General features: G+C 38.2%; 1 protein-coding gene across 1 annotated transcript in view; it reads right to left on the bottom strand.

Moving 5' to 3' along the window:
- The window catches only part of MYO3A (myosin IIIA), a gene marked incomplete at its 5' end in the record, with an annotated part of 153,542 nt that overhangs the window by 46,185 nt on the left and 80,732 nt on the right, over positions 1-26,625 (bottom strand). The window contains 8 exons of the mRNA XM_006100272.3: positions 1,514-1,676; positions 4,153-4,264; positions 6,752-6,957; positions 9,496-9,573; positions 10,050-10,129; positions 17,997-18,126; positions 20,357-20,445; positions 22,139-22,292. Coding sequence (XP_006100334.1) covers positions 1,514-1,676; positions 4,153-4,264; positions 6,752-6,957; positions 9,496-9,573; positions 10,050-10,129; positions 17,997-18,126; positions 20,357-20,445; positions 22,139-22,292 — 1,012 coding nt within the window. The remainder of the gene's footprint in view (positions 1-1,513; positions 1,677-4,152; positions 4,265-6,751; positions 6,958-9,495; positions 9,574-10,049; positions 10,130-17,996; positions 18,127-20,356; positions 20,446-22,138; positions 22,293-26,625) is intronic.

Below are 26,625 nucleotides of genomic sequence, written 5' to 3'. Positions count from 1 at the left end.
TGCCTCCTGCACACCCCCTATTGGGAATGTGCCTGCAACCAAGGTACATGCCCTTGACCGGAATCGAACCTGGGACCCTTCAGTCCACAGGCCAATGCTCATATCCAGTGAGCCAAACCAGTTAGGGCTAAAGTACCTTTTGTATTAAGGAGAGAACTAAGATGACACTAAAGTTACAGAAATGAGTGAAATTAATAAAAAAGACAAAATGTACTTATTTGCTTAAAATCTGCTAACAATTACTTTCCTTTTACCAGTATTTATGCCATGTTAACCTATTCATGAGAGAAAGCCCCTATTACCTAAATATGTTTTGGATCTTTTGGCCAATTATCCTTGAAACCAGATATTTTTCAGAAATCAGATTTAAACATGTCTTTTTTTTTTTTTTTTTACAGAAAGATAATGCAGAAGAAATAACATATATTTTGTAACACTCCCCATATCAGGGCAGCATTCCATAACTCAACACTATTTTTAAGTGGCCTGGGATGAGTAAAGGACTGTAAAAATTAGGTCATATTTTATTTCAAATGAATTATGAAAAATATTTTTTTTTTATCATTTTATAAATTTTGGAGTTGTGAGTAAAGAATTAGATCCCAAACTATAGTGTTTGCATTTTGATGTCCCGGTGAGAAGTTAAAAGCTTAAAATTCCAAGAGATGACAAGGAGCCTTTGTGGTCCACAGCACTAGGCCGGAGCATGCGTCTCCTGAAAGGGAGTTAGCTGTTCCGCCCATCAGGTCAGTGTTCTTCAGAACACAGGTTGCAAATCAATAGTGGGCTCTAAAATGGATTTAGTGGGCTATGAATCTAGCATCTAAAAATGAAATAAAATAAAACAGAATAGAAAATGTCAGAGTGCACTGCTCGCAGTATGTGTATGCATCAGGTTACAGAGTAAAATGTATTTTTTACTATGGGTGTCCAGTCAAAAATTTTGGAAAGATACCGTATTAAGCCATAATAGGTTCTAAGCTTAGTTTTTGACAGATGAATGGAAAGCAAAATCCAAAGTCTATAAATATATTTTTAAAACATTTTGAAATATGGTTCTAAATATTATTTTCCTACAGTTAATAGGAAGAAATGAATGCCATTTAAAATGAGATTTAATTAAGTTGTCAAAAGTTATGGCAAGTGTAACCTTTGGAATAAAGTTGGACCAATCTTATCATCCAACGGATTATAAGAATATGATATTGAGATCTCTAATTAATTCAATCACTTGCCATGTCTTGCACAATAGGTCAATTGTGTTTCTTTACTACTTGACAGAAAATTCAATAGTTACATTATTTTATTTAAAACAAAACATTTATTCAAATATTAAAAGTGCCAATCACTAAAACAATCTGATTTAGATTCAGTATAGGGAAAGTATCAGGGTAAGAGAGTCTGGAATTGAACATGAAAGCTACATAAGAATTGGAAGTTTGTATGTAAAATTTTGTTTCATGCCCATACCTAAATATAACATCCCATTTTGTGAGAAGGTCTGAGTGATTACCTGACTGGATTATTATAGCGCTCTCTTTCCTTTTCTCCTGTATTTTTTGGTACCTTCTTGAACCCAAGAATCCTCTGACACAGGCTTGGATCAAAATAAGCTTGTCAATGGCTTCCTTTCGCATTAAATTTAACTGTTCCACGTGATAATATTTAAGAAACACCTTAAAAGAATTAAAATAAAATACAAATAAAACTCAGGCACACAGATGTGAAACAGTCATGTGCTATGCTTTGAAGGACAGATTAAATTTTAAATCGTTTTCGATTTTGGAGCGCACTGCCTTATGCTTCTTTGGCCTGAATGTTGCTCTCACACTAGGTGTTTATATGCTAGAAGAAAACCTCTCTTGGAGAAGAAATGCAGTTTGAAAATCATGCTGTTTATTTGCAACAGGTAACTAGTTCTTGTTGGGGGAGCCAATACAAGTGGAGGATGTTGAGCTCTTGTATCAAATGTTTTAGCATCATATACTCTGAGCAAAGATGACTTTCATGCTTGTATTTTTTTAGAAAAAGGCAATTATACTTCCCAAATGTAAAAATATGGCAAATCTCTTTGTAAGACAGAAAGCAATTATACTATAGCTGCTCATTTATCAAATGCTGATTGAGACCTATTTGTACTTATCTGCTGGGGATACAAAGGTGAGTCAGGAGGTGCACGGCCCTCCAGGGGCTCTGATGTTGTCAGTGAAGGCAGGATTGACAACTTTCTCACTAGACCCAGTGGCCACCAGGGAGAAAGGAATGTCTTTTGATCATTTTAAAATCAAAATGAATTCCAGCAACAGAGGAGTCTGAAGGCCTGGAGATGTTCTCACCTAAATGTTTTCAACTCCCCCAGGAAATAAGATTGTGTTGTTTTTGTTTGTTTGTTTTTTACTTCTTTTAATGGCAACAGTTTCTAATGAAATTCACCTCAAAGAGAGTTTACTGAATCCACTAAAAAAGTCACTTAATTGCAAATTTAACAGCTGACTCATGACACCTGGTCACCCTGACTCTAAAATTCCCTCAGCATTCCATTACTGGAAAGCTTGGCCCCACAGGCAAACAGTTCGGCATTACACGATTTGATTGAAGTTAGTTTTAATTTCTGCAGGACTCTAGATGTTAACATATTTAGTCCATTCCACTGTTGACAATTCATTTAAAATTCAATCTGTTTAAAAAGGTCATCATTTTCTTTGAGCAGCATTAGAAGTGTTTTTATATTGAATACGTTTATCCATCTTAATGAGTTGGAAAAGGTGAAGTGGAAAAATATAAATAGCTTTAAAATGCTACTCAAATGTCATGCACAACTGGAACTGCAAAGGTCCTTTTCACAAGTTAAAACTCCATTTGGAGTTAGGCGTGTGTTTCAGACCATGAATCATGAGATTTCAGCCTGAAAAAAACTCGTCTTTGTGAGCATCTAAAAGGCTGTGAATAAAATACACACTTTGTTGGTGCTCAGAATTTCCCCTTACTAAATACTAAAGTACATAGAGATTATGAATATGTAGGACTCAGTCTAAGATAAATATTGAAACAAATTCCTTAAGTTGTTACTTCTCATCTAAACTTTATGAAAATTCTCTCCCACACCTCCCACAACTAATACAAATTTCTTTTGCAACCGTGGAAGTTTGTTTCAGTTTGCATCTGTGGTGTGGCTGACAGTGGTTATTCTTCTGTTTTTAAAATTTAAAATCTTCATTGTTGAAAGTATTACATATGTCTCCCTTTCCCCTCATTGACCTCTCCCTGGCAGCTCCCACCCCCCAGCACATGCCCTCACCCCCCTACTGTCTGGTCCATTGGTTATGCTTATATGATGCATACAAGTCTCTTACCCCCCTCCCCCCATCCCCTCCTTCCCCTCCCCCACCACCTTCCCTCTGAGGTTTGACAATCTGTTCAATGTTTCTATGTCTCTGGTCACTTCTTTTCTTTAGCTTGACTCTTTTCTCCACCCTCCCCCAATGATACATTCAGCGTGCCTTAAGACCTGCTACCCTGTTTATCTCCTTATACCCATCTTGTAATGCTCTGAGGAAATCTGCAAAGCCCAAAGCATCCTTTCTCCAAGCAGCCACCTATCTTACTTCCATATTCAACATTGATTATGATTTTTCCACTTCATTCTTTAAGGGACTAAATAAGCTAAGATCTCACAGGCTCTCAAATCTAATACATGAGCATGCATAGTAATATTGGTGAATATTTCACTCTGGATAAATTTCAAATTTATAATAGCAGATTTGAGAATTAAAGAAAGAAGAAAAAATGCTACTTAGAACATTATGATTCTTTACAGCTTCTTGGCTATATTTGGTGGTGATAAAATCGAAAATATATGCGTCTGTTTTCAACACTATTTGAAGTATACTCACTATAAATTTCATCCTCTTTTTAGATAAGTCTTCAAGATAAATTTTTTCTTGAATTTCTTAAAAGAAAACTTTGAGAGCAAAGTATTTACTTTTCCTGAAGAAAACCTTTATAAATTTCTCAGTTTACTCCTCCTATATTCAAGCTAAAATTCTGTAACATAAAAAGCTTAACATTTTGAATCAACGTAGAATGTTATAACTCTCAGTAGATCCAATGTAATTATTAACTTTTGTCTTGAAAATTACATGAAAATCTTACTTTTGTTTTTCCAAGGGCCCAGTTATCGAGACCAGCTTTTTCCAAAATTGCTGCGCAGGTGTCAGGGCTCACGGGGGGCTCCTCGCTCCACTTGTAGCAGAGAACCTGGTACCTGGGGTGGGAGGGCAGGCAGGTTAGTGTTTCACAAAGGCCCGGCATCTCAGAGCCCAGTGGGTGGACACTGGCCAGCTCTGAGCAGTGAAGGAAGAGAATCCCAACTTAATGCAGGGGCCCTAGGCATTCTCAGAACAGCTCTGGCGTAGACTGAATTCCAGGCTGACACAAATCTGGTCCACTCTATTTGTATAAATTTGAGCAATGTTTTCTTTCAGTTTAGTGATTGCTTTTCAATACTTAACACTGAAATCCCCAACAAAAACTCCACTGGGACAAAATAAACAATCGAGCAAAAGAGAAGCAGACTCCTAGAAATGGAGAACAAAGACTGACAGCTGTCAGAGGGAAGGGGAGTTGCGGGGCTGGGTGAAAAAGTGAAAGGATTAAGAAAAACAAACAAACTCACAAACACAGACAACAGTATGGTGATCACCAGAGGGGAAGGGGAGTGGGGGCAGGTAGAAGAAGGGAAAGGGGGAATAAATGGTGATGGAAGGAGACTTAACTTGGGTGGTGAACACACAATACAATATACAGATGATGTGTTATAGAATTGTATCCTTGAAATCTGTATGCTTTTATCAACCAATGTCACCCCAATAAATTCAATGATAATTAACAAAAATCAGTCGGGCATTTTTTAAAAAGTAACCTTTTCCTGGGTATTAAAAGTAGAAGGACTACAGTAGCAGGAAGCAGAGGGAATGATTTTATTCTTTTTTTCACCTTCACAAAACATTGGAAGCTGATCTGAACATTGATGAAGGGATTTAAGTCTATGCAAACGTCCCCCATGTCATTGATCGCTGATCAAGCCTGCAACCCAGGCATGTGCCCTGCCTGGGAATTGAACCTGGAACCTTTTAGTGCACCGGACGACATGTAACCAACTGAGCAGGAGTGTTAATTATTGAAAATCAAGCCTGCACTTTAAAGTTTTAAAATTCAGTGTTTCCCACAGTGATTAGCATGGTGCCTTATACATTAAAAAGTCACTAATATAAGGATACATATATTAATGTTATTTATATTAATATTTAAGCGAGTTAAAGATCTACTCTTCACCTAAAAATGAAAATAATGATAATAAGGTCAAATTTTAGTTAAATTTGAAAGTCCTTTGTAATAAATACTTTTGGGTTACCTGCTTTCATGTACAGAATGGAGACTTTACTTAATGGCCAATAAAAAAATTACAATATCTTTTATTTCTTAGTTTTGGATGTAAAATGTGAGAAGTGAAGTCAGTGATTAGATGCTGGCTGTACTTCTGAACTCTAAAACTTGAAGTTCTAAAGTCTGTCTTAAGCTATTATAAAGAATTTGCAAAATGAGAATAACATTTATGTAATTTTGCGCTCCATCATAACAAAGTGGTAGGGTTTTCTTTATATAAGGTGCTCTAAGTGAATACCTTTGCTTTGAAAATTGAAATTTCAAGTTTAATGGCTAAAACAAATCATTGAATTGATACATATAAAAAACATGAGCATTTAGCCCTGGCCGGGTGGCTCAGTTGGTCGGAGCATCATCCCATACAACAAAAGGTTGCAGGTTTAATTCCAGGTAGGGCACATATGTAGGTTGCAGGTTCCATCCCCAGTTGGGGCATATATGAGGCCCGACCTATCACTTCGATGTTTCTCTCTCTCTCTCTCTCTAAAAAAAATAAAAATAAATAAAAAATAAATGAAAATATATCCTTGGGTGAGGATTTAATAAAATAAGCTTTAAAAATATTACATATATAAGATACTGAATCCATATCACCAGTAATGTGTTACTTAATAAAATATATTTAATCTATAGTTTAGTTCATTTTACATTAATCTCCAATATCAGAAAGGACTCCTTATACCTTTTATGTGCCCTAAATCACCTTTAGAGATACTACCTAATTTGACTCATAACAATTCTATCAGGCAGTCATGGCAGATTTATTAGATGAGGAAAGTGAGGTTCCATATAGGCCAGGGTTTCTCAACCGCTGCTGACATTGTAAGCTGGATAATTATTTGTTGTTGGGAGTTGTCCTGTGCATTTTCAGATGTTCAGCAGGATTCCTGGCCTCTACCCACTAGATGCCAGCAGCCATCCCCCCCTCAGTTGTGACAACCCAAAATGTCTCCAGACTTTAGCTAATGTCCTTTGAGGGCAAAATCTCCCCTCACTGAGAACCACTGGTGTAGGCCATGGTCACACAGCAAGGGACAGAGCTCGGATGAGAACCGGATAGAAGCTCAGGCCTCTCACTCATGCTGCCTGTGCCATGTACCCTCTGTGCTGCCACAGAGGACTCCCAGCTGACCAGAGAAACTTCCAGCTCCAGTTCAGCTACCTTCTTTTCAATACATAATCCTTAGTGTGAACAAAATGCTTCTTCCTAGAATGCCCAAGTAATTGTTTCTTATCGTTTCCTATATTTCTTCCAAAGCATTTTGATATAAACTGCACATGGAAACTTAAAAAGAAATCCACATACCGCTTTATAAAGTTAGCAAAAAGTATCCGATGTGAATATCCTAGCCTTCGAATTCTTGCTGTTTCCAGAATTCCTGTGTAGCGGAGCTGAAGCAGAACTTTCTCTTTGTCGTATTTTCTTGCCTGACGTTCATTATTTGGTTTGATGCAACGAACAAAATGAGGTTGGCCTACCACCATTTTAGATAACAAATCCATCAGGGAATACTGTAATATGCAACAAAAATAAATTTCCAAGTGTACCATGCGAAAACTTATGAGCTTGTAATTCTTATTATTCTAAGAAAAATATAAAAAACTGAATGTTACACATGCTTGTACTAATTCACAGTAAATGGAGGGAAAGCTGTATCTGTATTAATGACAATTTTATATACAGCATTTTAAAAAAGACAGATTTACTCATAAAAATGTAGAGGCAATAGCTATTAAAAGGTTGCCTATAAATTCTAAAGACAACTTTAATTAATATATAAACTTATTTTTGATAGTTTGTAAGTAATTATGTCCTCTCAGGGAAACTTGCCAAATTACAATATTTAGGAACACAATCTAATTTCCTGCTTATGCTACTAATTTCCTTATCTTTCTTTATAGAAAGAATAAAAGTAAACACTTTAATTCCTGCCAGAATCATCTCCTAATCTAAAATAAGGACTGAGAAGTTAATGCAGTTTAATATGTAGGACATAATTACATCTTTTTGTTGTTGTTAACCCTGACCTGAGGATTTTTTCTTCCATTGATTTTCAGAGCGAGGGAAAGGGAGCAGGAGAGACAGAGGGAGAGAGAAACATCATGTGAGAGAGACACGACTGGTTGCCCCCCTCACGTGCTGCGACTGGGGCGTGGATCACACCTGCTACTGAGGTACATGCCCTTGACTGGAATTGAACCTGTGGCCCTTGAGTCCCTGGGCTGATGTTCTATCCACTGAAGAAACCATCCGAGCCAGGGCATAGTTAATACACTAAGCAAATTCATTTAAGTACTCTAATGTGCTCCAGTTTGATAATTTTCTTATTTTAGAATTTTAAAATCACACAGATGGGAAAACTCTGTTAGGCAGCAATACCTTATTAAAACAGCAGTCAGTACTTTTGCTCAGTATAATTAATTAGAAGCCAATTAACTAAGTATGTAACATATTAGAATAATCATGGGTAAGTTAAAAGTGGAATCCCAGAAAACTAGTATTTTAGAAACCAGGTTTACAATTTGTTGGCCAGGTAATGAATATGCGGACATCCATAGCTGTTGACGGTTGGATCTCTCTTAGTGCTGGAAACACAAAAACCTAGTTGCAAAGCCAGAGCAAACCGAATGCTGGAACTGGGGAACTGACACAGCACTGGATTCACATGGCTTCCTCCTGGGCACTGAGACTCAGATGTGATCTTTAAACAGCTGGGTGTGTTATTTTGGAGCCCTTTTTCATTACATTTATCAGTGAGTCATCTTCCTTTAGTCATGCAAACATCTGCCAGGGAGCAGAGATACTAAGGTGATACAAGTGTCTGCTGGCAAGCTGAGCAAGAGCTTACCGCCATTTAGGCATCAGTTTTCTTTAGGGAGAAGGCAGAATGTCACTCTATATGCATTCTTTTCTGCAGAATGAAAAATAACTTCAAAAACACATCACAGACTACATGAAATTATCTTCTATCACTTTCACTTCAGCCTGAAGAATAAAATGATTTTATGATCTGATGGTATTTGATGTTAACAATAGTGGTTGGTAATGGTTTGGATAGGTCGCTTAAAAAACAACAACAAAAGAATCTGGCTGTAAATATTCTCAGTGACTTAGCTGTGCTGTAGTCTTGATGTAAGCTGAATGTATCAGCAGCAAATGTGAGATAGTAAGCATTTAAATATAGTAGGTGCTACTCAAAGATGATTAAGCACACAACGGTCTACTTTAAGTTTAGGACTGGAAACATATTTAATAAAACTACCCAGGTATTTTTAAAAACTATTTTATGATTCTGTTAGGGAGCTGGGTTTATTTACTGAGCGCTTACAGTAAATTTAACCCAATGTCCTCCTCCACATTAAATTATACTATTAGGAATTTTAGGTGGTATTTTCTTCGTTTTCACTGGCTTGTTAGCATGATTTTATCAGAAGAGATAAACAAGAACTGGAGCCAATAATGAGAGCAGGGTTACCTAGAACTCTCCAGTGCTTCTTTTCCCCCTGTCTCCCCTACTGTCCAAAAAGGAAAGGTCACCTTGAACCTAAGCTGAGGACACAGTGACTCACTCCCATGGCATGTCCCTCTGTTTCCCTCATGTCCCTTCTCCTTGCCCCATTCCTACACCAGTTCTATTTTTCTTTTGAGGTTTTCAGCTTATCCGTGTGCAGCAAGATATGGAATGGGAGTGGATGGTCACCTTGTCCCATCTGTCTATGCAGGAGAAGGAAGGAGCATTGATAGTTATCATAGCATCAAATTAAAAGCCTTCTTAAGTTTTACTAGTATACTGGTGGAAATTCACTTGGTTCTATGGACAAATTTTAACCCAGGTATAGACCTCCGTTAAGATGGACCTCGTATACATTAAGTTTACAGATTTTTTACAGTATACTCTATTATAGCCTATATCTAAAAAAGAATAATTAAAATACAGTAAAAATTCCTTTTTTGCTAATAGCACTCTATGTTATTCACTCTTGATATGTCACTATCATTTAGAATAAATGACACCCCTAATCACAACACATCATAATTTAACATCTTACTCTAAAATATGATGCAACTGTTTGTGTCTTCATGTTGGTCGTTTCTCTAGCATGACGTGTGGTTTCTCCAGTTTCACCCTAAGACCAAGGGAGACAGTGATGCATTAGTACTGATTGTGTTTTCGGATCTACAAGGAGCATGGGGAACTTCTCAGGTTATCATAGTCTGTGCACTCAAATACCTAAAACAACAAAATGTCATTGATCATTTTACTTTAAGGTAACTGTCTACCAGTAAGGTAATTGTTTAAAGTCTCACTGAAATTTGCGTTGGTCATGCATAGAATGTGAATATCTCTGACTAATACACTTTTAATTGGCCTTAGTGTAACATTAAAACTAGCTATATATAAAGAGTTAAGAATATATCAGAAATGTATGATTATTTTAGTGTATAGTGGAAATATGAACATAACATAAGTATCCATTTAAGCAGAAAAGAAGATCAAAGTAAGAAAATGAAGAAAAAGACTGTACTTTCAGGAGCACACAAATGTTGCCATTGTAAAGGTTAGATTCTTAGATTCACTGCCATGAAAAATACATTTTCTTACCTTTGTCAGGTTGATTGATTTTTCTGAAGTTCTCATTTGATAGTTTATTATATTTTTAGTTTTTGAATGTGGCAGATTACCTGTGGGAATTTAGATAAAATTAATATACCTTTTAAAATCCTTAAATCGCTAGAAAATTTCCCTCATTTACTTGAATGTTAAAATAAGCATTGTTGATCTCACAATATTCAGACTTACAAGCTTGGTTAACTATTTATTGAGAAACTTAGAGATAAAGTAATATTATGTGAAATTTATGCCAAAATTTTAATTCAGAAATAAATAAACCCAGCTTAGAGAATAGAAAGATAGATGTAACTGTTGGATTGCCTTTTATTTATTTTTATTTTTAAATATATTTTTATTGATTCAGAGAGGAAGTGAGAGGGAGAGAGATAGAAACATCAATGATGAGAGAGAATCATTGATCGCTGCCTCTTGAACGCATCACACTGGGGATCGAGCCCGCAACCAGGGCATGTGCCCCTGATCGGGAGTTGAACCGGGACCTCCTGGTTCACAGACCGATGCTCAACCATCAAGCCATGCTGGCCAGGCTGGATTGCCTTTTAATTGCTATAAAATATGGAGTGATTATGATAAAGGAGGCAATTTGTTGTTTTGTTTATTTTTTTTGTGTGTGTGTTAAATGGCACCTGAGATTTTCTTTACCATAAAGAAAAGCTTTACAATGGACCTTATGGATCACCCTAGCCAACTTGGCTTAGTGGCTAGAGCATCAGCTTGCGGACTGAAGGGTCCCAGGTTTGATTCCGGCCAAGGGCACATGTCTGGGTTTCGGGCTCGATCCCCAGTAGGGGGTGTACAGGAGTCAGTTGATCAATGATTCTCTCTCATCAATGATGTTTTTATCTCTCTGTCCTTCTCCCTTCCTCTCTGAAATCAATTAAAGAAATATATTTTTTAAAAAGTTTTAAAAAAAATCATGTGGATCATTAATTTATGCAAAGTGGTTTAAGTGAATCAAGTGTGGCTGATAGCACTGGACAATTTTAACTTAACATTCAGAAATGTGTGCCTAGTTCGAGGACTATATAAAGGTTCACAAGACAAGGTTGTAGAAAAAATAGTGGTGTAGTAAAAAAATAATGACCTACAAAGCCAGGAAGATCTAGGCTTGATACCAGCTGTGGTACTTAAACTGTGTTACCTGTAGGTTATTCACTTAAGTCTCTGAGGTGTAGTTTGGATCCATAACATGAGGTTAATGATGCCTCCCTCACAGAATTTTGATGAAATGTGATAGTATGTCTGTCACATGGTAGGTGCCTGAAAATGTTAGTTCACTCCTTTCCCATCCCCTACCAACCACAATAACTCAACCACCCACAATCCAAGAGTTTATCATCCTAATAATAATATTCAAAATATCTCCAGAATTGAGTATCACTTTAGAAAGGTCATTTCTTGTCACTCTCATTCTCTTAGGTGAAAAGCAGAGGCTACATATTTCTGGCAAATCCTTCACATTCTTTGTGGTTGAAAAGGTGGGTCGGAGAGGAACTCTGTCTGGGGTGTGGCTGGCAGTGCCTCTGCTCTGTTCACGCTCCCCCACCTCCTTCCCTCTTTATTCCAGGAAAAGTGCTGAGAAGAGTGCAATGGCTTTCCTGCTGTGCTGACACTGCACTCAGCACTGTCACTCTTCAAATGGGAAACTTACTGAACACAGCAAGGTGGACAGACAGCAACAGATGACCTCCAGACAAGCATGTCAGGAGTTTCAATCAGTATCATCATCGTTAGGATTACCAAGGAGTTTTAGAAACAGATTACCACAGACTTGGAGATTTCTTAGAAGTGTGATGAATATACAAAGTGCTAGTAGCACATTAATTAGGATAGACCCATTACTTAATAGATCCTATTACTTTGTATTACCCAAATAAAAATTAAAAACTGCAAGTTTATCTGAAACTAAAAAACTAGAAGAAATTTAGTAAAGGATTAATAATTTCACTTAAACAAAATTTGTATGCTAGACATCAAATCATTTAACAAAATATAAATGAAAGCCTTTTAAAAATTCATCTATGCATGTTGATAGGTACTAAAATTAGCATAAATCTTAAATTTAGAAACTATATCCAGTTTGCTTTTATAGTTTATCTGATGACAAACCTATGATAAACCAAACTGGAGATGTGAGCTGCAAGGCCTTATGCTGCATGTCCCCTAATGAGGGCTGAACTTTTTTAAAAAATATTTTTTTTATTGATTTCAGAAAGGAGAGGAAGAGAGATAAAAACATCAATGATGAGAGAGAATCATTGATTGGCCGCCTTCTGCACACCCCACACTGGGGAGAGAGCCTGCAACCCAGGAATGGAACAGTGACCTCCTGGTTCATAGGTCAATACTCAACTACTGAACCACGCTGTCCGGGCAGGGCTGAACTCTTTCATATTTGAAGTCATATGTGCAAAGGACCATAGTTATTTTAGAATCTTGGAGACAGCATAAATAGAGAATTGAAGAGCCTGACTTTTCAAGCCTACTTCTCCGGGGTAACACTAAGAAAGCTGCTCAACACTTCTAAACTTCAATGTCTCATCTGTAAAGTAGTTCCTCCTCAGAGTGTGGGTATTAGGATAAATGAAGTACTTGGCACAGTGCCTAGCACAGTGCAATTTTAAAACAAATTTATCTATTATTGTTGTCGCTGTTATTATTACATGTTTGCACAACTATATAAAGCCCATATGCTTTAGTTTTGAGGTTCTGAGTTCCTGAAACACTTTTTGACTGTGAAGTTCTCTTAAACTAGAGAACTGTTCTACTGATAGTCAGGAGGCATAACAGAGTATTGAGAACCTGGCTGCATGTTTTATAAGGATGAAAGGCATGGAGTTAGAGTTAGATGCCTAGAGGGTATACAGAAAGAGATAACAATTGTTAAGATCAAAACTGAAGACTTGCTTTTAGACAAGATAAAGTAACAAACTGGATTAAATGAAACAACTAAAAAACATACAAAATATATGGAACCGTTTTGTTTTTTTCCTTTTTCTCTTTTTATTGTGGTAAAATACACATACCATAAAATTTAGCATTCTAAAGTGGATAGTTCAGTGGTATTAAATACATTCATAATGTTGTGCAGCCACCACTGCTACCCATCTCCATAGCACTTTTCATGCCCTAAAATGGAAATGCTATACTTATTAAATACTAACTTCCCATTCTCACATCTCTCAACTCTAGACAACCAAAATTCTGCTTTCTGTCTCTATGAATTTGACTAACTCATATAAATTAAATCATACAGTATTTGTCTAGGAGAAACCCTTGTTATACATTGTTAATAAAGCAGTACAGGACAGTGATCCATGAGAGAGGGGAAATAAATGAAGTAAGTCCTACAATTAATCCAGTTTTCTCTGTCTGCAGAGATTTTAGGCTGAAAGGCAGAGAGGGGAACCCAGGTAAAGACTGGGAAAAATAATAGATGGAACAAATAGAAAACAACATGATGGTAGAGTCATCCCAAACATATAATTAATCACATAAAATGTAAATGGTCTGATTACCACAATTGAAAGGCAGAGATTATCAGATTGGAACTTAAAAAGCAAGGCTCAACTATAGGCTGTCTAGAAAAAAACCATTTTAAATATAAACACAAAAAAAGTTGAAATTAAAAGTATAAAAAATGCCATTCAACCACTAATTATAAGAAAGTTGGAGTCTCCGTATCATTATCAGGCAAAGTAGACTTCAGAATAATGAATATTACCAGGGATAAGAAGAGTAATTTAATAATAATAAAAGGAGTCTATTCATCAAGAAAATGAAACAATTCTAAATTTTTATGTCCCCACTAGTAGACCTTAAAGAACATGAAACAGTCCTGGCAGTGACGCGGTTGGAGCATCACTGAGAGGTCGCAGGTTGGATCTCCAATCAGGGTGTGTATGGGACACAACCAATAGATCTCTCTCTCTCTCTCTCTCCCCCCCCTTCTTTTCTCCCTAAAATCAATAAAAACATATCCTCAAACATATCCTCAGGTGAAGAAATAAAAAAACTATATACAGAAAAAACTGATTTTAATGAAAGGAAAATTTGATAAATTGACAATTATAGTCACACTAGAGGTCCAGTACACAAATATTTGTGCACTCGGGGGAGGGGAGATTCATCAGCTCGACCTGTGCCCTCTTGCAGTCTGGGACCCCTCAGGGGATGTACCACCTGCGGGCTTAGGCCTGATCCCCAGGGGATCAGGTCTAAGCTGGCAGTCAGACATCCCTCTTGCAGCCCAGGAGCCTTCAGGGGATGTCCACTTGCCAGTGGGGAGCAGACCTAAGCTGCAGTTGGACATCCTTAGTGCTGCTGAGGAGGCAGGAGAGGCTCTTGCCACCACCGCTGTGCTGGCAGCCATCAGCCTGGCTTGTGGCTGAGCAGAGCTCCCCTTGTGGGAGCGTACTGACCACCAGGGAACAGTTCCTGCATTGAGCATCTGCCCCGTGGTGGTCAGTGTGTGTCATAGTGACCAGTCATTCCCAGTCATTCTGCTGTTAGGGTCAATTTGCATATTACCCTTTTATTATATAGGATATGTCTAAGCCTCTCTCTCAGTAATCGATAGAAGCCCAAGAAATCAGTAAGAATATAGAAGATTTGACCACTATTATCAAACAAGTTGACCTAATGAACATTTATATAACACTCCACCTAACAACAGTAGAATACACGTTATTTTCAAGTGCAAATGAAACATAAAACAAGATAGAGCATATTATGGGCCATAAAAATGTTTAGTTAAAATTAAATGGATTAAGTCATACAAGATATGCTTCCTGAGCACTAAAGAATTAAATTAGAAGCCCAGACAAAAAGATATCTGGAGCTGAAACCAGTTTGGCTCAGTGGATAGAGCGTCGGCCTGCGGACTGAGGGGTCCTGGGTTCGATTCCGGTCAAGGGCATGTACCTGGGTTGCGGGCACATTCCCAGTGGGAGGTGTGCAGGAGGCAGCTGATCGGTGTTTCTCTCTCATCAATGTTTCTGGCTCTCTATCTCTCTCCCTTCCTCTCTGTAAAAAATCAATAGAATATATTTTTAAAAATTTATAAAAAAAAAAGATATCTGGAAAATCCCAACATACTTAAAATTTAAATATAAGACATATAAATAACCCATATAAGTGCTTATATTAGAAAAAAAGAAACATTTTCTTAAATCACTGACCTAGGTTTTTAGCTTAGAACTTAGAAAAAGACAAAATACCCAAAATAAACAGAAGAGAGGAGGCAAAAAAAAAAATCTACAAAATAGAAAGCAAAGATAATAGAGAATATCAATGAAACCATAAGCCAGTTAATAGAGAATATCAATAAAATTGATGTCTCTAGAAAATATATCAAGAATAAAATTAGAGGGGGCAGAAATTATCTATATCACAGAGAGCTGATATAACTTCAAGATCTACAGATAATAAAAGTATAAGGAAATAATAACAAACTTTATGTCAATAAATTTGACTACACAGATGAACAATTTCCTAAAAGACACAATCTACTAAAGCTTATTAAAAAAACTGGATAAGTTAAGTAGCCTTATATTTATTAAAGAAACTACATTTGTACTTAAAAACTTTATCATGAAAAGCCCTTCAGGCTCAGCAGGTTTCACAAGTAAATTCTATAAAGCAATTTAGAAATAAATAATACTCATTTAACTTTTCCTGAAAATTGAAGAGAAGGCAATACATCTCAATTCATTCTATGAGGCCATTATTACCCTGATTCTAAAATCAGAAAAAATAACCATTAGAAAAGAAAACTACCCAATATCCATGACCATAGATACAAAAATTCATTTTTTGTTGTTAATCCTCACTCAAAGATATTTTTTCCATTGATTTTCAGAGAGAGTGGAAGGGGGTGGGGGGGGGGGGACAGGAAAAAGACACACACGTGAGAGAGAGAGATCAATGTGAGAGTGACACATTGACTGGTTGGCTCCGAAAATACCCTAATTGGGGCTGGGGATTACTGGTAAACCTGCAAACCAGGTACATGCTTTTGACTGGGGATCAAACGCGAGACCCTTAGGTTCCAGGGGCTGATTTTCTAACCACTGAGAACACTGGGCAGGGTGATACAAAAATTCTTAACAAAATGGAGGTTAGCCAACCAGGGAGGGACTGTGGGAGGGCTCCAGGGCATGTCCAGCCCATCTTGCTGAGTCCGATCAGCTGGACCCCAGCAGCAAACTAACCTACTACTCGAAGCGTCTGCCCCCTGATGGTCAGTGCACATCATAGCGACTGGTCAACCGGTCAACTGTCTCCCCCCTGGTAGTCAGTGCATGTCATAGTGACTGGTCAACCGGTCGACTGTCTGCCCTATGGTAGTCAGTGCACGTTATAGTGAGCAGTTGAGCAGCCTTAGTATATCATTAGCATGACTCTTTGATTGGTTGAATGGCTGACCGGACAACTGGACACTTAGCATATTAGGCTTTTATTATATAGGACTAGAGGCCTGGTGCTCAAAATTCATGCATTTGGGAGGGGGGTCCCTCAGCCCAGATTGCAAGAGGGCCAGGCCAGGCCGAGGGACCCCACTGGTGCACATTCGGGGCAAGGGAGGGACGCCGGGAAGTTGGCTGCCCGGGAGGGACCACGAGAGGGCTCCAGGGCATGTCCTGCTCATATTGCTCAGTCCTGATTGGCCGGACCTCAGCATCAAGCTAACCTACCAGTTGGAGCATCTAGTCCTTGGTGGTCAGTGCTTGTCATTAGCATATTACACTTTGATTGGTTGAATGGCTGACTGGACGATATTAGGCTTGTATTATATAGGATTATTATTAGGCTTTTATTATATAGGATTATTATTCTTGTAATTTAACTCTTAGGTTGAAACTATTCTTTGGGGAAATGAGTTCCATAAGCTCTTGCTTCAAAGCCTAAAGTAATATTTCCCCCATTTTATCTGTTATTATAGCAAACTTTGTGTATAATAAATGATACCCACCTACTCAAATAAATTAAGCAACATTGCACAGCAAAAATTAATACACAAAGATTAACTGGGTTCCTATATAGTAGCAACACACAGAACTTGAATTAAAAATTACCACTTACAATAGCTTAAAATGTGATATACTAGCAGATAATTTGACTAAAGATATATAAGACTTGCATGCTGAAAACTACATATTGTTGAGAGAAATTAAAGAAGACTTAAATAAATGAAGAGCTATATTTTGCCTCCTGATTGGAAGACTCAAGATTGTGAAGAACATTTGGTTAGGGGCAGGGAAGAGTGGGGGGAGGATTACAAAGAGCCATGAGGAAATATCATTTGGGGGTGATCAATAGGTTCATTATTGATTGTGGTGACAGTTTTACAGGTATTTATGTATGCCAAAAACTCATCAAATTTTACTGTCTAAATATATGCATATGTATGTCAGTTATACATCAATAAAACTATAAAAAATGCAGAGGAAAATTTCAAACTCCAGTAAAGAAAAACAACCCACACTATAATTTTGCTACTTAAAAGCAAATTTAAGAATGTATATGGTTGAATGGAACAAGGTCGTGTGAGTCTTTAATCAGTAAGTCAGAGCTCACTAAACCTATAGACCTCAAAGAACTATCCAGATGCTACCCGCTCGAAAATAGCAGGCAATTCTGAACTCTCTGGAGGTGAGCATATTCTTCTAGTGAGGCGCTAGGACACCACCATATTTTCTGGAGGTGCTTCACTTTCTTTAGTGAAAACCTACCTTGTTTATGTTTTATTATTTTCTTCAGATGATCTAGGCAGGGGATATCAATAATTGCATATTTAGTGAGCTGAAAACAAACCAATATGAAAAACTGAGACTCATACTCATGAAAATTACAATCAGAAACTATTTGATCAGGCCTGAAAAACCTTTTCATTTAAAGGTAATTGTCTTATCTTACCTGTTTTTGTCAGAGGGTGGTTAACTAGTTGTCGAATTACACTGTTTTCTGATGACCTCAAGAGTAGCACAATGTCAGTTGGAAGAGTGTCTCTATTTTTAGCTAAGAATCCACTTGCATTATAGAGGACCTGTTGATAAAGTATGTTATCATCATCATCACAATTAGTGTCACTGCCATCATCATCATCATCATCATCATCAATAGATATTTATTGAGAGCTTACCCTGTGTGGAGTGACAGCTATACAAAGATTTATAAAGGTAGTCCCTTACAACTTGGTTGGAAAAGCAAACCTCTCCAGGTTTATAATAAATCTTGTCAGAAAAATATTTGTCTCACTGATTATTTGGGTGTTGAAACAATAAAAAAAGTTTGATTCCTCCCATGTTTTATGTTGGAAATTTGGTATATTTCCAGAGGGTTGGGTGCAGCAGGAGGAAGCACACTGGGGCCACCCAGGCATTCTCATCCTATATAATAAAGAGGCAATATGCAAATTGACCCTCACGCCATAGGCCGTCACAAGATAGTGGCGCACACAGTGGGGGCGGGGCAGCAGGTGCAGGGCTTCCACCAGGGTTCCTGTGGCCCCATGAGGGCGCAAGGGGTCCCAGCAACCGCTGTGCGGGGCCTGAGGTGGGGCATCAGGGTAGCACTCCAGGACTCGGGCCGTCTGGCAGCGCGCCGGCCACATGGGGTGGGACTCCAGGACTCCGGGGTGGTCCCATGACATGGGGGGGCGGGGGAGGATGTCCCGTGTCTCTCACGATTTCACGCAACAGGTCACTAGTTTCTATTATAATTGATTCACTGCAGTGAATTAGCCACTACAGATTTTTGTCTCAGTAGTAAGAATGGTCTACGTCCACTGTGGGGGTGAATAATTTTAAGGCTTTCTAAAAACCAAGGTAACCCAAAGATCTCTGTAGGCTGGTCCAATATGGTTGTTGTCATTTACTGAATTCTGTTACTCTAAAATTATTATGTTGAATCCTCATCCTCAAATGTGACTGTATTTGGAGAGAGAGTATTTAAGCAGGTAACTAAGGTTAAATGAGGTCATAGGTTGGGGTCCTAATTCCAGAGGACTGATGTCCTAAAATGAGGAAAATACACCAGAGATCTGTCTATCTCTACTCCAACCTGTACACAGAGAAAGAAAAGATATAAGGACACAGCAAAAAGGCAGTTGTCTGCAAGCCAGGAAGAGAGGCCTCAATAGACACCAGCCTTGCTGGCACCTGATCTTGGCCATGTCGTTTCCAGAACTATGAAAAAATAAATTTCTGTTGTTTTAAGCCACTCTGCCTGTGGTATTTTTGGTATGGCAATCCAAGAAGACTGATATAGTTATTAAAACCTGGGTAAAATGATCATAGGCAATTCTTAATGGATGTTTTAAAGGAGGCTTATTTGAAAAATCAGATGCTAAAAATCATGAGAGGGGCTATAATTATAATATTTAAGGCAGATTTGTTTTTTTTCAGTGACAAGTCTGTGGAATATCGAAGTTTGTGGAATATAGTTCTAGTAAACTAGAGTGCTCAGGGTTATGAATCATTTTATTTTGTGTATTTATTTTTAATCCATTGCATTCTTTCTTGATTTTAATATCTTCCTAGTCCTCCAATATTTATAACATCATTGTGAGGGAATGACCTGTTATTCTCTGCAGAAGGGAAGGAAAACGTCCTCTAGGTACTGAGGTTTGCTTTGGTGTGGGAGTGTGTATCTGTCGATGCATAAACATTTCTTCCTCTAACTGTGCACCAGTCCATTAACCAATTCCATCTGTCTAGGGCAGCTCAGTTATCTGACCACACCTCTAGCCTGACACCTTCTCCTGATGGGAGGGAGAAGAGACAAAGTTGGCAGTGAAGAGAGAAGCACAAATGTTTGAAAAAGTCAGTTTATAATAAAGGTTCCAGCTTTCATTAAAAGAAGAAAAAAGTAGGTACCTATTGCCAGCCAATCTCACCCAAAACCAGATGTCAGGATCAGAAAGATGGACTGGTGAAGACTTGTCTCTTTTCTTGCTTGTTTTCCCTTAGTTTCTTAATAAAAATTCCTCTAGAAAAACTATTACCTTGTGCTTGTTGAAGGATTTTTTATTTTATTTTTTTATCTTTTCAGGATAGATGCTAGAAGTGAAAGTGGTTGGAGCAAGAGTGGTTGGTAAAGGCCAGGACAGACTGTAGGAAGGTGCAGAGCAGAGTAAGGGCCAGATAGGGGCAGACACAGATGGCTATCTCATTATAACCATCTGTAAATATTTCAGGCCGTAATTTTCATGTCTACTTTTATTATTCGACAAAAGACTAAAGAGAAACTCAGTCACAATTCCTTAAAGTTCTTACCTTTCCTGCAAAATGGTGAATTCCAAAACTAAGTTCCATTCTTTTGGGCCTCCAGAAGTACTGTGACTTCAGATTATCTTCAAATTTTTCTAGAGGAAAAAATGGAACGCCAATATCAAGTATGTAGGAGATCCTCAAAAAATGCATGTTGACAGAATCACCCCTTTTATAAAATGGACAGTGTGCAGTAAAAAAAGAAAAATTTACATAGCTAATATATGCAGATTTTGGAATATAATTATAAATGGTATTGCCAAATTCAAGATAACGAATTTTACCATTCCGTTATGATTTACAGCAGTAGTCCTCAAACCTTAGTAAGCAACAGAGTCCGCTAGAGGGCCCATTAAAAACTCAGATTGCTAGGTCTTACCCCGAGAGTCCCTGACTCAGTACATCTGGAATGGGATCTAAGTTACATTCTAGCACGATCCCAGGGGATGCTAATGTTCCTAGTCTGGGGACCACATTGTGAGACCTGCTGGTACAGAGGAAGAGAACTACTGGAGTCTGACTGAACAAAGAGGTTTGTGAAGCACAGTTTAAGCAAAGCCATGCACCTAGAAACTCGGTGTTTGCTTTTCCTTTCTGTTAGATGGTATATGTTATTATTGATTGCGTGGGAAACACAATGGGACCATAAAGACAGTTATTTTCTATAAGAATTTTACCAACCTCTGAGAAGTTTTTACTCCATGTTCTAGAAGGAACATTTTAGCATCAACATAGGGTGACTGCTATGCAATCATTTCCCCACAATTTGGGTATTATTTTCTTTTCCATTAGTATTGTGCAATTAGAGGGCAGAATAAACAATCAGTAAGAAAGAATTAGCGATACTGACTTTAACGGTCAGAAACAGACCAATATATCACCAAAAGTAAGTGAGAGAATAACTGAATTTTTTGCAAGTATTGAGTATACATAATGATTATCTCCTACCATCAGGGAATATAGTGTTCCACATTAAAAATTATTTTTTTCAGATAGCTGAAAAAGCTAAAGTTGTTTTTTTTTAAATTTAAGGAGTAGGACATTTATGTTAACCATTTTTAGATGATAATCTTTTAAATAGAGTATACATCTCTGCCTTATGAAAATGTTTAATATTTTTTGATGACTTGGGATTATTATAAACACTTAATGTACTGTAACTTAGAGATTATTAAGGTATTTGAGGCTAGTTGCACCTAGTAGATAAATGACTAGAACATCACAGATGAATTTATTTCCTCCCCTAACTCATTTCAAATTCTAGAACTGTCCTTTTGCCTTGCTCTCCAATTTCTAATTTTGGGCTGGATAATTTCTAAGGTCATTTCTAACATAAGATCCTATGGTTGGAGTGCTACCATTAAAGTAAGGAGAAGTCCAATGTCTAAATTTGTTTAATTTTTCATGAAATATTTCACCCTATTATCAACATTCACCGATCCAGGTATTAAATCCAAAGCCTCATTAAAGTCCAATTGCAGGCGTTGTGATAGCTATTTTCTCCCAAATAATTAAAAACCTATTAAAATTGTTTTATTTCAATCCTCACCTGAGGATATGTTTAGAGAGAGGAAGGGAGAGAGGGAAACATTGATAAGCTCCTCACCATGCACCCCAACAGGGGATGGAACCCGCAATGCAGATATGTGCCCTGAAGGGGAATCGAACCTGGAAACCTTTTGGTGTATGGGACACTCCAACCAACTGTGCCACCCAGCCAGGGCTAAAAATCTATTTTTCAATCATTCAGAATCAGATGACTATATCAGAAAAGGTAGACATACTCACCTATAAGAGTCTGGTCAGTGGCCTTGGGAAATCTACTTTCTTCATCAAGTAGCGATAGTAAACCCATTGGCTTCTGCAGAAACATATCCAGGATGGGCCGGTTATCTTCATATTCAATAACTCTGGCATCAACATCCTCATTGACGTATTCATTCTGTAATAGGACATGATACATATAGAAAAATGCACTTTAAAAATTTATGAATAATATATAGCTTTACAGTAATGACCTAACATCCTACTTTACAGATATTATAATAAATCACTCCCTCTGACCGTGCCCTTAAACTGAGGGTGTCACTGTATTTTTCTCTCCTCAGAAACATTAGATCATTAAAGTCAGCACAGATTTCTATTCAGGTAGTTAATGAAGAAAAGTTTCTAGTCTCTAGACCAGAATTACAGACAACTTACGATTTCAAAATGCAAGGGAATATGCTATTAAATGGGCAGTAATAAAATTGTGTTCAATAGTTTATAGAATATTAATTAGATCTATTTTAGGATTATACTTCCCTCAATGTAAGCCTTTTATCTAGTTCCAGATGTGAATGTCTCACAAATATTTATATAATAATGTTTCAGTTATTGTTAGCAAAGTGGACAGCTGTGGGTCACAGGAACAACCGATGGATTCAGAGCCAAGCGCAAACAGGTTCATGTCTGGGGTCTGCCATTTAACTAGCATATAATCCTTTGGAGTTTTCATCCTCTGTAAGCTTCCACTTTCTCATGTACTCAGTGGAGCTCACAATCTTCATCTAACAAAAGTCAAAATACCCGGCACATTAATAATCATTTGCTGTTGAGTATATAAGATTTGTAAAATAAAGAACAAGGAACAACAATTACTGTACGATCATGGTTCCAGAACAACATAGTGATGATGATCTGCTTTCCAAAAGGGACACGGAGAACTGTGCTACATAAGCGTTTCTATCACTTTGCTTTCATAGTGTGTCCCTACTTCACAGTCTAAAAAAGAGAGGACACACATGACATCTGAACAATGACTTGTAGCAATACTTACGTGCAGGATACTCACCGGCTCTCAGGTAAGAAAGCAACTATTACAGGCAAGTGTATCAGATAACCACAGATTCAGGAAGAATGTCCTCCACCCACAAATTAAAATTACAGGCTATTTTTCCTTTATATATTTAACTTTAATTTTATATATTTTATATTTTTAATTCATTAAACACCTTATAATAAGGAACTGTGTTGGGTGATAAATAAATGTTTAAAACAAACTCCCTGTCCTCAGAGGGTTTAAAATATAACTTGACTGATAAGTTTAGTAAATACATATTCAAAATGCAAGGTAAGATGTGACAGATAAATGCTACATGTACTACAGGAGTTCAGAGAAAGAGAAGTTATTTCTGGCAACTTCATGGAGGAATTTAGTCAACGGCAGGTGGGCCATTTGATAAGCAAAAGCTTTAATCACTACTTTTGGAGCCTCATGAAATTAAAATCTCATTTCAAAGATGTCACCAGAAAAAAAATATGTATATTTTAAAATAAAATATAATACAGAAAATGAGGCAGAACCCCTGGTCTAAGAGGTAGACAACCTGAAAGACATTTAGTTTATCCAGTACAAAAAACAAAATGAAACAATGTCTTGATGTTTCACAGCTTTTTCTCATCTCCTAAACCCGTGGTTGGCAAACCGCGGCTCGCGAGCCACATGTGGCTCTTTGGCCCCTTGAGTGTGGCTCTTCCACAAAATACCACGTGCAGGTGTGCACATACAGTGCAATTGAAACTTCGTGGCCTATGCGCAGAAGTCGGTATTTTGTGGAAGAGCCACCCTGAAGGGGCCAAAGAGCCACATGTGGCCTGTGAGCCGCGGTTTGCCGAGCCGCAGTTTGCAGACCACTGTGCTAAACTAATTCAGCAACCCGCTTTGTCATTTGAAGGTAACCTTGGAGAAGTATGCAGACCTAGAATTACTTTATGCTGACAGCATGTTACAGCTTAAATGACAACGGCAAAGTTCAAAGGCGGTTTTGTATGTTTTATATAGAAAGCACAGGAGGTTAAGGTCTAAACCAATGCATTTGTCATCTCTATTTGCCTGTGTCAAAATCCACTTAATGCTTTTGTGGCAGGTCATACAGAGCAGAGATGAGGAGCTTGGAAAACAACAGGCTCCCCTTTAAGATACTTGTTAGTATTACAAACTCCAGGGAGACCAACGGAGGGAAAATGCTGTTACTCAGGATTCATAAAGCACTTTTAGTAAAATGATCATGACTTAAACATATATTATATATTGTTAGAGCAGTTATAAACTCCAAATGCTTAGTTTAGTTGTTTTTGAGCATATGCAGAGAATTGAGGCTCACTACCACTTCAGAAAGTCCTCTGCTTTACCCTGTACATTAAAAATACATTTTCAGCATATCAGTGGAATTACTCAGGAAAAGCTGAGCTGGTTAGCATAGGTAATCCCTGCTCTGTTTAGACAGCCAGAATTCTCTTTTGAAAAAGGTTAGATGAATTACCTTTTAAAGTATATATCAAGGGGGCAAGGAAAATCATGACTTGGATGCTAGGAAATTTCATCCAGAGTTAAATTCTCCTTTGTTTTTCACTGAATTTTGAGTGTGGGTTGCGAAAGGACACATTGGCAAGAAAGCCCATGGAAGGTGCCCCTCCATAGCTACAGTGCTTAGGCAGCAAGCTTAAATATTTAGGGTCAATATGTCATCCCATGAGAGACCTGAGGTTACTAAAGTAAGTCCTGACTCACACAGCAGCGTGGAAGGGTGGTCACCACAGGCTAAGAGAGGTTGCAAGTTTCCATGGCAGGAGAAAAAACACGGGTAGGTTACTCAGCACAGGTAATGGCACAATAAAGGCTCAATTCTCAGGTCCTCAGAGAGACACCTCCTCTCATCTCCTACAGTAATTCAGCAACCTGCTTCCTAAACTGGTCACGGTCTACTCCCCCTCCCCCAACCATGTGCATGTCTCTTATTTTAAAATGTTAGTCCTCTTTTTTTTTTACAGTGAAAATTTTTTATATTTAGAATTAGCCAGCCCTAGCTGGTTTTGCTCGGTGGATAGCATTCAGACTGAAGGGTCCCAGGTTCAATTACAGTCAAGGGCACATGCCTGGGTTGCAAGCTCGATCCCCAGTGTGGGGTGTGCAGGAGGCAGCCAATTAGTGATTCTCTCTCATCATTGATGTTTCTCTCTCTCTGTCCCTCTCCCTTCCTCTCTGAAATCAATAAAATATATTAAAAAAGAAAAAAGAATTAGCCAGCTGGACTTAGTTTAGATGACCCTAATTTTGTTGGCAACATCCAAAGCATCATAATCAGGAGCCAGGCAAACATATGCCTTCTTTTAAAAAAAATATATTTTATTGATTTTTTACAGAGAGGGAGGAAGGGAGAGGGATAGAGAGTTAGAAACATTGATCAGCTGCCTCCTGCACACTCCCTACTGGGTATGTGCATGCAACCAAGGTACATGCCCTTGACCGGAATCGAACCTGGGACCCTTGAGTCTGCAGGCCGACACTCTATCCACAGAGGCAAATGGGCTAGGCCCTCCCGTGGTCGGCAAACCGCGGCTCACAAGCCACATGCGGCTCTTTGGCCCCTTCAGTGTGGCTCTTCCACAAAATACCGGCTCTTCCACAAAACACCAACTTCTGCGCATGGGCCAGGAAGTTTTAATCACACTGTACATGCACGCCCGCAAGTGGTATTTTGTGGAAGAGCCACACTGAAGGGAACAAAGAGCCGCATGTGGCTCCCGAGCCGCGGTTTGCCGACCACAGGGCTAGGGCAAATGATGACTTCTTTTCTCCATCAGGCCTGATCAGGGTGTTGACCTTGACCCATCAATGTCATAGAGCTTCTTTATAGCCTGAATTTTTTTTCCTTTTTATTGAATTTATTGGGGTGACACTAATCAACGAAATTATACAAGTTGCAGCTGCACAATTCTAAAAACACTTCATCTGTACACTGTATTGTGTGTTCACTACCCCAAGTCAGGTTTCTACCATTTATTCCCCCTATACCTTCCTCCACCTCTTTCCACCTCCTTTGCCCTGTACATTAAAAACACATTTAGAGCACATCAGTGGAGTTATTAAGGATGTCCACTGTTGTCCATGTCCATGAGTTTTTCCTCTTTCTTTTTTGCTCAATTCCTCTCCTGTCCCAGCAACGCCCTCCCCCATCAGAACTGTCAGCTTGCTCTCTATCTATGAGTTCATCACTATTTTGCTTGGTAGTTAATTTTGTTCATTAGATTCTACTTGAGTGAGATCATCTGATACTTGTCTTTCTCTGACTGGCTTATTTCCCTCAGCACAATGCTCTCCAGTCCCTCCTTGTTTCATAGCCTGTTTGATCTGGTGCTTACTGGCCTTGACCTCCACAATGAACACAAGTGTATTGTCGACTTCTATCTTCTTCATGGCTGACTGGCAGTCAGAGAGAACTGTGTGTGTGTGT

Source organism: Myotis lucifugus, unplaced genomic scaffold (assembly GCF_000147115.1).
Source record: "Myotis lucifugus unplaced genomic scaffold, Myoluc2.0 scaffold_306, whole genome shotgun sequence".
Classification (NCBI taxonomy): domain Eukaryota; kingdom Metazoa; phylum Chordata; class Mammalia; order Chiroptera; family Vespertilionidae; genus Myotis; species Myotis lucifugus.
Note: the sequence above shows the minus strand (reverse complement) of the source record. Positions and strands in the feature narration are given on the sequence as shown.